This window comes from Triturus cristatus, chromosome 7 (genome assembly GCF_964204655.1).
Source record: "Triturus cristatus chromosome 7, aTriCri1.1, whole genome shotgun sequence".
Taxonomy (NCBI): domain Eukaryota; kingdom Metazoa; phylum Chordata; class Amphibia; order Caudata; family Salamandridae; genus Triturus; species Triturus cristatus.
The window spans coordinates 1,422,989,533-1,423,001,663 of NC_140590.1; the positions used below are offsets into that span (position 1 = coordinate 1,422,989,533).

Here is a 12,131-nt window from a genome sequence, read left to right on the forward strand (position 1 = left end):
TTGTTTCACCACCCCAAAACCCCAACAATCCACAATCCAGAGGCAAGGCAAAGTAAAAAAAAATAGTCTGTTAGTCAGTCGAAAATAACATAAATGCACACAGGAGGAAGAAGAGATGTGAAAAGGCCAGTCGCCATGGGTAGGAACAAAAACACAAAAGATGAGACAAATGGGACGGATTCACTACCCAAAAGAACTGGATTCTAAAAGGCACAAATTAAAAGCGAGGGGCATGCTGAAAGCCCATGCGGTAGGTACAGCATATCTCGTTGAGACAGTGCATGCGCTGCCTAGAATCGAGACCTAAAAATAGGTTTGGCTCGCTCGAGCCGAGTCACAAGATAGCACACCAATGCATATGGTGTTTACCTGTGCACCACATCTTACAATACAAATGACTCAGAGGAATCTGTAGACTGTAGTTTTGCTGAAAAATCTGTAGAGTTGGCAACTATGAGTAAAAAGCTCTGACATAGTCTGCAAGAGTTTCCTGCTTTTATTTCCTGTTTATGTTTGTGATTCTCAGGGATTACATAGTGGCTTTAGGTGATTTTCCATGCTTGAACTAGGAGCCTATTCATACAAATATTGGCAATGTATGAGAAAAATTGGTCAATGTAGGTGAAATGCCATCCAGGTGCCCATCCAAGCCAACATGAACTAATATGCAGAAAGCAGAAATCTTCTGGCAAAGGGCACTGTCCCTTTAAAGGAATATCAGCCTCGACGGCGCTGGTAAGTGTGTGGTCAAGTTTGGCAAACAGCCTCCCAACATACAGCTCAGCTGCATGTTTGGGCCTGGTCAGACCTTCGTTTGGCGTTTGGGAGCTGACTTCTATGGCTTACGGAACCTTGACAACCACCAAACAAGCATGACCAAGGCCAACATGCCTCGCCTATGTCTTTTAGCGCTGTTATACACCAGTCTGGCTGCGGTTTAGCATGGCTAAAAGTTAGTTGTGGGGGAGGATTGAGATGAAGTGGGGTAAATTGGATTAGGGTAGATTGGACTGGGGTAGATTGGGGTAAAGTGGAGTGAGGTAGATTGGGGAAGAGTGGAGTTAGGTGGATTGGGATAGAGTGGGGTAGATTGGAGTGCAGTGGAGTGGGGTAGGTTGGAGTTGAGTGGGGTAGATTGGAGTGGAGTGGGATGGAGTAGCGTGAGGTAGATTGGAGTGGGATAGATTGGAGCGGGATAGAGTGAAGTGGGGGTAGGCTGGAGTGGAGTGTGGTAAATTGGAGTGGATGATGGTAGATTGTGGTACATTGGAGTTGAGTGAGGTAGATTGGGTTAGACTGGAGTAAAGTGGTTAAGCGTGGAGAGGAGCGGGGTAGAGTGAAGGGGAGTGGGGTAGATAGGGCAGGGGTAGATTGGGATAGACTTGAGTGGAGTGGGGTGGAGTGGGGTTCAGTATAGTGAAGTGGAGCAGGGTGGATTGAGGTAGAGTGGAGTGGGGTATATTGAAGTGGAGTTGAATGGGGTAGATTGGCATTGGGGGGTATATTGGAGTGGAGTGGGGTCAATTGGAGTGGGGTAGATTGGGATAGATGGGAGTGTAGTGGGATAGAGTGGAGTGGGGTATATTGAAGTGGAGTTGAATGGGGTAGATTGGCATTGGGGGGTATATTGAGTGGAGTTGTGTAAATTAGAGTGGGGTAGATTGGGATAGATGGGAGTGTAGTGGGATAGAGTGTAGTGAGGTGGGGTTGATTGAGGTAGATTGGAGGGGGTAGATTGAAGTGGAGTGGAATGGGGTATATTGGCGTTGAGTGGGGTAGATTGGAGTGGAGTAAACTGGGGTGGATTGGAGTGGGTCACTGGGGTAGATTGAGATGGAGTGGGGTAGAGTAGTGTAAAGTGGGTAGATTGGAGTGGGTTAGAGTGGAGTAGATTGAAGTGGGGTAGATTTGGCTATATTGGTAGTGGAATGGGGTAGATTGGAGTTGAGTGGGGTAAATTGGAGTGGAGTGGGGTAGATTGGGGTGTGGTAGATTAGAGTGGCAGAGTAGGGTAGCTTGGAGTGGGATAAATTGGAGTGGGGTAAGTTTGGACTGGGTAGATGGGGTGGAGTGGGGTAGAGTTGAATGGGGTAGATTGTGGTAGATTAGTGGAGGGGGTAGATTGGAGTGGAGTGGGGTAGATTGGGGTACACTGGAGTTGAGTGGGATAGATTGAGTAAGATTGGAGTGGAGTGGGGTAGATTGGAGTGGAGTGGGGTCGAGTGGAATAGTGTAGAGTGAAATGAGTAGATTGTGGTAGATTAGTGGAGTGGAATAGATTGGAGTGGAATATATTGGAGTGGAGTGGGGCAGATTGGAGTACACTGGAGTTGAGTGGAGTAGACTGAGTTAGATTTTAGTGGGGTAGATTAGAATAGAGTCGGGTAGATTGGAGTGGAGTGGGATAGACTTGAGTGAGATAGATTGGAGTGGGGTAGACTAGAGTGGGGTAGAGCAGTATGGGGTACATTGGGGTACAGTGGAGTGGAGATTGATAGATTCAGGTGGAGTGGAGTGGGATATTTTGGAGTAGATTGTGGTGGATCGGAGTGGAATGAGGTAGAGTGGAGCAGGGTAGATCGGACTAGGTAGATTGGAGTGGGGGTGATGTGGTGTGTTGCAGATTGGGGTGAAGTGAGGTAGACTGGGGTGGAGTGTGGAAGACTGGAGTTGAGTGGGGCACAGTGGAGAGGGGTAGATTGGAGTGGAGTAGATTGTAGAGGGGTTAATTTTAGTGGGGTGGAGTGAGATATATTGCAGTGGAGTGTGATATATTGGAGGGGAGACTGGAGTGGAGTAGATTGTGGTAGATTGGAGTGGGGTAGACTGGAGTTGAGTGGGGTAGATTGGGGTTGAGGGTGAAGTGGGGTAGATTGGCGTGGAGTGGGCTACATTTTAGTGGTGTGGAGTGGGGTAGATTGGAGTGAGGGAGTGGGGTAGATTGGAGTGGGGTGGATTGGATTGGAGTGGGGTAGATTGGAGTGGGTTGGGGTAGATTATAGTGGAACTGAGTGGGGTTAAATGAAGTGGAGTGGGGTGGATAGTGGATTGGGGCAGATTGGAGTGGATTGAGGTACAGTAGAGTGGAGTGGGGTAGATCAGAGTGGAGTGGGGTAGATTGGGGTGGAGTAGAGTAGATCTGAGTGGGGTAGGTTTGGGTCGATAGGAGTGGGGAGGATTTGGGTAGATTGGAGTGGATTTTAGTGGACTGGCTGGACTGGGATAGACTGGAGTGGAATGGTGTAGATTAGGGAAGAGTAAAGTGGGGTAGATTGAAGTGGAGTGGGGTAGACAGAGGTAGGTTGAAATAGAGTGGGGTACATTGGAGTGCAGTGGGGTAGATTGGAATGGATTGGGGTAGACTGAGTGGGTGGGGTAGATTGGAGTAGAGTGGGATAGACTGGGTCAGATTGGAGTGAGGTAAATTAGAGTGGAGTGGAGTAGATTGGAGTGGTGTAAATTGTGTAGCTGTGGCCGTTAGGCGACATCTCTTGCACCTAAGTGCAAATGTAAATAGGGCACCTGAAAGCGCTTTCAGTGGAATACATATGAAAATGAGGACTTTAAGGAGAAGTGGAGTTGTTACTGTGCTTCAAACAGGCACATACTTTGTGTATGCAGCAAAGAGGTGGAATACATATGAAACTGAGGGCACATGTTTTAAGGAGAAATGGATTAACTGCAGCTCTGCCCAAAATTGAGCCACTTTAAAAAGCCACATACTTTGTGTTTGAAAGGGCACAGATGTGTCCAAAATGTTTACATTGCTTACTGGAAACCTGGCCTGAAGCATGTGACTGGACCGCTTGTCTGGAAAGACTATGGGAGTCCAGTTTTAGACTAGTGTGTATTTTAAACCGACACATACTTTGAATGTCACACAAAAAAAAAGTGCTTGGAATTTTTAAGGCTAGGAATGAATAAAGCCCTAAATTATCTGCAGGTATCCAAAAAGATATGGATAAGTCACCTCACCCACGTTGTGGCATGCTTCATCATAGGTGAAACAGGACACCAATATCAATATAGCCATGATGAAGGCCATTGACCCAAATCGGCACGAGAGATGGCCGAAACATACAGGCAAGTCTATCAGTGGATGGATGGCACATTATACCCCATCATTAATTCACACATATATTTTTAATCATATGTGGGATTCTCCAATAATTATGTAGTAATTCCATAGGAGCATACTCCTAGTTATTTTTGTACATCAGGAATCCTGCGAATATCCAGTCATAGTTCATCTGAACCCCCGCATAGCAATAGAGTCCACTGCGGTCATATTTACCTACCTTGGTGTGGCTAGCTCATCTATGATGAAGCATGCCACAAAGTGGCTGAGGTGACCTATCTATATCTTTTTGGATACCTACAGACAATTTAGGGATCTACTCATTGGTAGCCTTAAAAAAATCTTCAAGTACTAGTTTTGTGTGATATATTTTGCGCTGGGGGCACGTGCTTAGATATAATCCTGTCGCTCTTCCTAGGTGGTTACATACTTTGCATGCACAGAGAAGAGGTGCAGCCTACAAACGCATGTGGTCACACAGACTGCTTTAATATTCTGTGCCATTTGCATGGTGCTATAAGAAAGCACTGACCTGTAAAAGAAAGTCACAAAGTGCTTTAATAGTTTGTTTAGTGCTGGAAAAGGAAGCGCAGAATTCCAAAACAATTAAAGACAATAGCAAACAAACCTGTTGGACGAAAGTTAAAAGCAACCCAAAAGTGTAGCATGGAAGTGGAAATGATGGACAGACAAATGAAAAAAAGGTATCCTGAATGACAGTGCCAGCAGCAGAAGGGCACTAATCAAATGAAATCAATTAGTATTTGCTCCATGCTCCAGAGAAATAAAAGGAAGTGATGGGAGGAATATGATGGCCAATTAGAAGGTAGCTAAAAAGAGTGACAAGTCAGCAAATGGTACATAATGGGCTGGCTCTAAGTCCTATACTGAATACAATACCCCTCGCAGCACAGCGTATGTGTGTTGTTAGGCAAGACCTAAAAAGGCCCCCGACTGATCAAAAGAGACACAAATGCCAAAGATCTTAAACAAGCAGAACATTTAAACCAGAAAATAACATTCAAGAAATAAATGTCTACTATGTGTTAGATAGAAGACTTATACATTACATATGATGGTAAAATATAAATCTATTTTCATTTTTAGTCAGATATATTTTCAATTTGGAACAAGTGGCCACGTTACATTAGTTAAAAAACATAAATGTTTGCATCTATGTTTTGTTATTTCTAAAGTGCAAACCTCGCTGGCTAACAACAAAGCAAGGATCATGGAATTTGCAAGTCTATGGTCAGAATTGAGATGACCACCTCACTTCAGTTAATTACAGAACGTTATCCAGTCGTGAACTTTCCACCTACAAAACCATTGAAGAAAATGACATTCTAATAAATTCTAGCAGATCTGAAACCCTCAAACCACACCAACAACCCGTTACCCCCCAAATTCTTCAATGAGATCAAACTTTCGATTCTCCCACTTTGGACCAAGATCGTTAATGCATCTGTACTTCATGGCACAATCCCTGATTGCCTAAAGGCTGGGCAGGTCACCCATATTCTTAAAAAAACCTACGGCTGATCGCACGGATCTAAATACCTTCCACCCCATCTCTAGTATTCCAACTCTGGTGAAGCTCCTCGAAAAATGGGTACACGTCCAACTCTATAACCACATAGAGCAGTTCCATCTTCTTGACCAATTCCAATCCGGCTTCCGACCAGGGAACAGCACCCAATCGGTCCTTACACATATATAGTGGAAGATGCGCTAAAAATGTTCGATCGAAACAAATCATGCCTACCTATCCTCCTCGACCTTTCTTCAGCTTTCAATAAGGTTAAGCATGCCCACCTACTAAAACTACTGAAATGCAGGATGAGACTCTCAGGGACTGTCCTACACTGATTCGCCTTCTTTCTCCAACACAGATTTAAAAAAAATCAAGGTTAATCAGTCAATGTCTACATCCATGACTGTCCCCTTAGGGGTCCCACAGGGTTCCTCCCTCTCACCTATTCTCTTCAACCTGTTCATGGAGCCACTTACATCAATTCTATCCTCATCCAACATACACTACCACATGTACGCTGATGACACCCAATTATACCTGAAGGTCTACTCCCCGGAAGACATCAAAGCCCTCAACTTAACCCTAAAAAAATTCCAAAACAGGCTTACTTGCAACCACCTCAAACTTAACACTCTCAAAATGGAATTCCTCCTAATCACTCCTGCCGAACAATCTTGCATCATTAACAACTGGATAAACCAACTAACAGTCTTCAACTGCCTATCTCAACTTATTGATTCAGCAAGATCAATAGGAATCATTCTCAACAAGAACCTTAACATGCAGAACTGCTGACACCAAAGAAGATAATCTCCAAATGAACATCTTAAGAAAACGGAAACCTTTCCTACTCCCCAGGGACTTCCCCTCTGCCGTCCAAGCCCTAGTGATTCCCAAGCTGCACTGCGGAATCGCAACCCTAGGTGGCCTGCCTAAATCCATAACGGCCCTCTTAAGAGCTTCCCTCAACGCTGCGGCAAGGCTCATCACTGGCTTGAAAAGAAATAACCATATCACCCCTGATTTCAAATCCCCCACCTGACCACCCTACGAAGCAAGAATTCAGCTGAAAATTGCATGCATGACCCACAAAACCCTACACATCAACACCCCAAGTTACCTGGCTCAGAAGATTGCACTCTCTGGGGGCTCCAGATCCTCTACAAGCTCCTGCACTTTACTGCTGAAACCTCAGAGATTCTCTAAAAAGAAAACCTACAATAGAGCCTTCTTTGGAACACCCCCCTCCCCCAAACCAGAATAAATCCTGTAACGGCATCCTTCAAGAAAGATTTTAAATTACTACTCAGAAACAATTTTTTTGCCCTAGGTCCTTGGAACTCTTCTTGCTGGGACCACTCAGACCTTCATGTTCTCTCTGGATACAACTAACTTGTTTTTTTTTTACTGTTTTGACCCTCTGTCCTATCTTGAAGGTGATTTCGCTTTTCCAGAGATTCGTTCATATAATGTTCCTTTCCTGACTGTATTTATATTGATTGTGTATGTCTCTGGTCTCTAACAAGTGTAAAGCACTCTGATGTCTGCAAGGGTCTTGTTGGTGCTATATAAAACCTTCAAATAAATTGTATTTAGGTTAATTAGAACAATTCAATGGAAGCAGAACAAGACCATATACTCATAACGCATTACGTTATCACACCTCATTCCTGAACTGGAAACTGTGTTCCTAATTACCTAATAGGATATGGCCAGCTCAAATCAAAATCTTCTTCTCCTGCTCTGGGACAGATGCCAATTAGGGCTTCCTAGGGGTAACAGTTGTTACATTTGGCTTGCCCTTTGGTACATCAACCTTTACCTGCAGCACCTCTGGTACAAAGGGTCTTACAGGTACCAGTGGGGAGAGAAAGTCAACAAGGCATTAGAAGCCTTTTTATCTACTTTCAGTATTCAGCACACTCTGACCATCCTCTAACTTTTAGCTGCAAACAGGAAGCTGTTAAGCAGCTAATGGCAGGATAAGGGGTTAACCCTGTAATGTTATGGGGTATAAAAGGGTGTGTGACATCACTTCCGCTATTCTTTGAATTTTCGGTGAATAGACCTCTGAGGGGGAAAAGTATGATCAACAGAAATGTTTTTGTCATTGCTCCAAAGATCAACAAGTAAGCCCTCAGCTGACATGTTATGCACCACTCTGGAGGCACATCTCAAAAACAACAGAGTCCAGAATGGTACAAAATGGCGAATAGGTTAAGGGATTGTGGAAACAGGACAAGCCACAGGGCACTGCAGTGCGATCAACACAATCAAATTCTAATTTGGTTTAAACCTGGGATTTAATAATATTTTAGAGGAAAAGTATAAAATACTCACAAGTAAGGCAGCGTGCATAGGGGCAGTATTGGTAAGAAATATTTTTTAGATGGAACAAGGTCCCAGCCAAAGTTGTTAGGTCAAAAGCAAAGGACACGATTTACATGGAATTCCTTGTGAGAAGGTGTAAATTACTATTTGATTATTTCTGGTTCACAACTAAACAAAATTCAGGAATACACCAGAGTACTCAAGAGTTAGTAAGAGTCAGCAACATTGTGAATAGGGCTCATAGACTTGAGTGAAAATGAATCCACCTCCAGCAGACAGAGGGGAAGACAGCTGGAGAAAACACAAGAATAATGCTAGAGGCAAGAAAGTGTCCATGCACCAAGGGAAGCATTCCAGCTTCAGTCCCTTTTTGCTGCCAAATGTTATGTTACTTTGCATTTCACTTTAGAGGTATAATTGACAAGAACGAAATGAACAATATTAGACCCCCAAATCTATGTGATGAATTGTCCATCCTTCAGTACCCAAAATTCAAATTTCTGAATAAAAAGAAAATACATTTAGAGAAGCACTAGTCAATTAATCAATGTCTAGATACTTCCTGGATTCATAATCCAACGTGTCACTGCTTTTACTGAAAGTATACTAATAGATTTTCCCAAATAAATGACTTTAACACTATACTGGTAATTCCAGCTCTCAGCCGTGTACATTTACATGCAAGGATCAACCAATTACATTAAAAAGAAGGGAGCAAGTGTGGCACAGAAAGAGATTCCTTTATGTTTTCAACAAGATAGTCTGTTTCTGGTTATTGACATTAGCCCAAAAAATAAATACAGCTTTGAATGTGGGGGAGAGGAGCATTTTATTTCAGAAGCAGTGGTTGGGTTTACCTAAAGGTGACCTACCTCTAATTTGTCTACCTTGGCGTAAACTTGGTTCATTTCTTTCACTTTTGCATTTATAGCGTGAATGTCCTCATCCAAGAGCTGAGAAGTTTCATTTCTTACCTATAAAAATAAAACGAAATACTTTTCAGACAAGGGCTGATTTATCAGCACATGCTGACCTGGTTTTAAAGGAGGGAGCATAAAATGCATACACCAATTTATACGATTTTTTAGTCACTCAAACATATATTCAACAAACATCATAAAATTGTTTACTGTGGTACCCAACAGAATTAGCTATCAAGAAACCCCACATAAACATCTCCATCCACCAGGAAATAGGCATGTTTACCGAATAAGAAGATGCATGAGCGATGACACACTGTCATCATCACTTATTTGCGCTTAATGATATGTTAATCTGTAACCCGCATAATAGCTTACATGATTTATACATTACATATCATATCACATATATTTGCACATATTATTTTTTTTACACTGTTTCATATTTAGATTTAGCAGAATGAATGACATATATATTTTGATTAACCTTATTTAGCCTATGTGCCATTTAACATTACCATGAGTAGATCTTTATGCCTTACTTCGTGTTTGAAGTAAACGTTTCATTTCTGCTGGTTGTGCATCACACTTTTTTCTGTTTATGAGCTGAATGAGCACTTTATAGACTGTAATCGGCAGCATGTTGTCTCTGAACTGAAAATAGCTATCCTGTCGCTTCAAGGCCCGTCACAGCCTGAAGAACGTAGGCCCTGATGTCATCCAACCTAGTCCTCAGGACCTGCCAGCTCAAACACAACCAGGCTGCCCAAGAGCGTCTGACCTCAAGGAACCAAGGAACCCAGGAATGACTGCTGTGGTCTACAGCACAGTGGGTCCCGCAGGCTATAGGGAGCATCTAGGTCCAGAGAGCGCTCCAACCATGCACTTGAGGTCCATCCAATGTGCAACACTCAGGACTCTGGTACAGTGAGGGGCTGGCTCTGACAGAAGTTGCTGCATCCTCACTTCCTCCAAGATAATTGGAAGGTGGTGGACATGAAGCAGACATATGTGTAAGGCTTCTTTGCAATCAGGAAACCTGTCTGAGCTTATGGATCCTGTAAGCCATTGTGCTTGCAGCCATTTACTTACTTAATTCTTGCTTGAATTCTCTAGCGCTCTCTTCTCCTGCCTACAGGTGTAAGCATCTCACTTCAAAACTGCCACCATGAGCCACTGCTATAGCGTCATCTCTGGATGCCGCTATCATCTGGAACCCAGCGCACTACTTGAAAGTTATTTGGGGCATTTGTGGGGAGTTTCTAGACTGCCAACAGGGAACAGCTAAACTGGTACTAATTATGTTTTCTTGTACCTTCTTGGGGCTCAGGTGTCCTTCTTCGAGATCTGATATGCTGCCCATGTGCTCTGTCCACACGTGAATAGCCCTGGTTTTAACGTTTAAGATCTTGGTTCAGAAGTGGACAGGCTGTTGCACATGCCATCATTTTACAAGTTGCAAAGACAAACCCACTGTAACCAAAGCAAGCCGCAACCTTGGATGGTCAATTTCAACCTGCAAGTAAGCCTAGTCCAGGGGAATAGCAAACACTGAGTTGGAACAACCTATCTTTCACCCAGACACACACACTCTTTCTCCACCACTGACTGGAAAAGGAGAGCACTAAATCTAGAGCTTGAAATCTGTTCTGAGTAAAGCATAGGGTATGCATCAATCCCCAAAACTTTCCAAACACATTGTTATTGACATTTTTGGATGCTTCCCTTTTTACACTGATTACTCTGAAGTGGTGTTTGTTATCACTACGAAGACACAAAAGGGGCCAGGGAGTATTAGCGACCTACAAGCACTTTCTCCCTGCAAATACAATGATTCCAATCCATTAGTTTCAAACCTGAAACGCTACATCCATGATGGGTTGGTTATTTAGGAGGGAGAACAAGACTCCATCAGAGAATTTACCACTTGGCTTAGCTTCAGGAACCCTTACCTTAATGTTAGTGTGAGTGTAGCACAACCAAAGTACTATTCCTAGACTTACTACTGAATCACCTGGGGTTGATAAAAAACAACAAGACTATACAGGCAACCTATGGATCGCAAATCTTTATTACCCTGCGAGAGCTTTTATCATAGGGCATCCAGGACTGCCACAAACAATAATCATGCAGCATTGTTTGAAAGATACTCACGGCCCACTACAGACACAATGGTGCGTTCTACCACATTCTGCAATTTGTCATCAACCATAAAAAAAATCTATATGTGGAAATTGGCACATCATGAATAAAGGAATCCTGGCTCTACAAAAACCTATGTTTTCCTTTAAGCACAGCCACAATTTAAGAGACATCATGATCCACGCAAGACTAAATCTACCACCCCCCTATCCAAGATACCCTCTGGCCATTACCCAGAGTAAAAGGGCATTTTCCTTGTAGTTCGTGCCGGGTGTGGTATTTGACAACTCGTGATACTCGTATAGATCTCGGGCTAAAAACTTCCTGGGAACTGTGGCATCATACAAACCGTAATAGTGTGGGTGGGATCTTCTTGATAACCTGTCCATGTAGCGAACGCTACACTGGGAGGACCAACCGAAAGGTCAAGTACAGTAATACTATAAGATGTTAACAAACAATAACAAAATTGACTACCTACTACACAGAGAAAGGACTGATAAAATGAAGTTCTTAATCACCTGTATGTCTGAGGGTGGTATGATGGAACAATGCATTCCATTGAAACGAATGCCTTTACCACACATGTGTTACAACGCAAATGCCTTTACAACGTATAACCTTTACCACGCATGCTTTTACAACATATTTTGTTGTAAAGCATGAATGTAAAGGGCTATGCGTGATAAACGTTGTACTTGACCACAACCCGCAGTCCTCAAGCCATTCTCTGGCACTCCCCCACCCGCCCCTTTTTAAAAATACCCACCCCTGCCCTAATGCATAAAAGTAGACCCCAGTGCCCCCACATCCCCCACCCTTTTTTTAAAAAGTACCCGACCCCTGCCCTAAGCCCTAAATCAAGACTGCAGCGCGACCCCCCCACACCCCTCCTGGCCCCCATCCCTTTTTTAAAAATACACGGCCCCTGTCATGAAACCTAAATCCTCCCCTTGGCCTCAGTTCCTTAAAAAAAATCCACCCCCAGTCTAGCCCAAAATCCACCCAAAAAACAGTTCCCCTTACCTTTACAGGACGACGACGAGGCAACTCTTGTGAGGTGGAACACAAGTCGTCAAGAGGAAGCATAAGGATCTCTTCATTCCTCCAACGACACCGAAAGCAT

The 12,131-nt window shown here is 43.5% G+C and overlaps 1 protein-coding gene across 1 annotated transcript in view; it reads right to left on the reverse strand.

Annotated features, from left to right (window-relative positions):
• Nucleotides 1–12,131, reverse strand: part of BCAS4 (breast carcinoma amplified sequence 4) — a 1,043,638-nt gene that overhangs the window by 123,164 nt on the left and 908,343 nt on the right. The window contains exon 5 of the mRNA XM_085614557.1: nt 8,816–8,917. Within this exon, the coding sequence (XP_085470683.1) occupies nt 8,816–8,917 (102 nt within the window). The remainder of the gene's footprint in view (nt 1–8,815; nt 8,918–12,131) is intronic.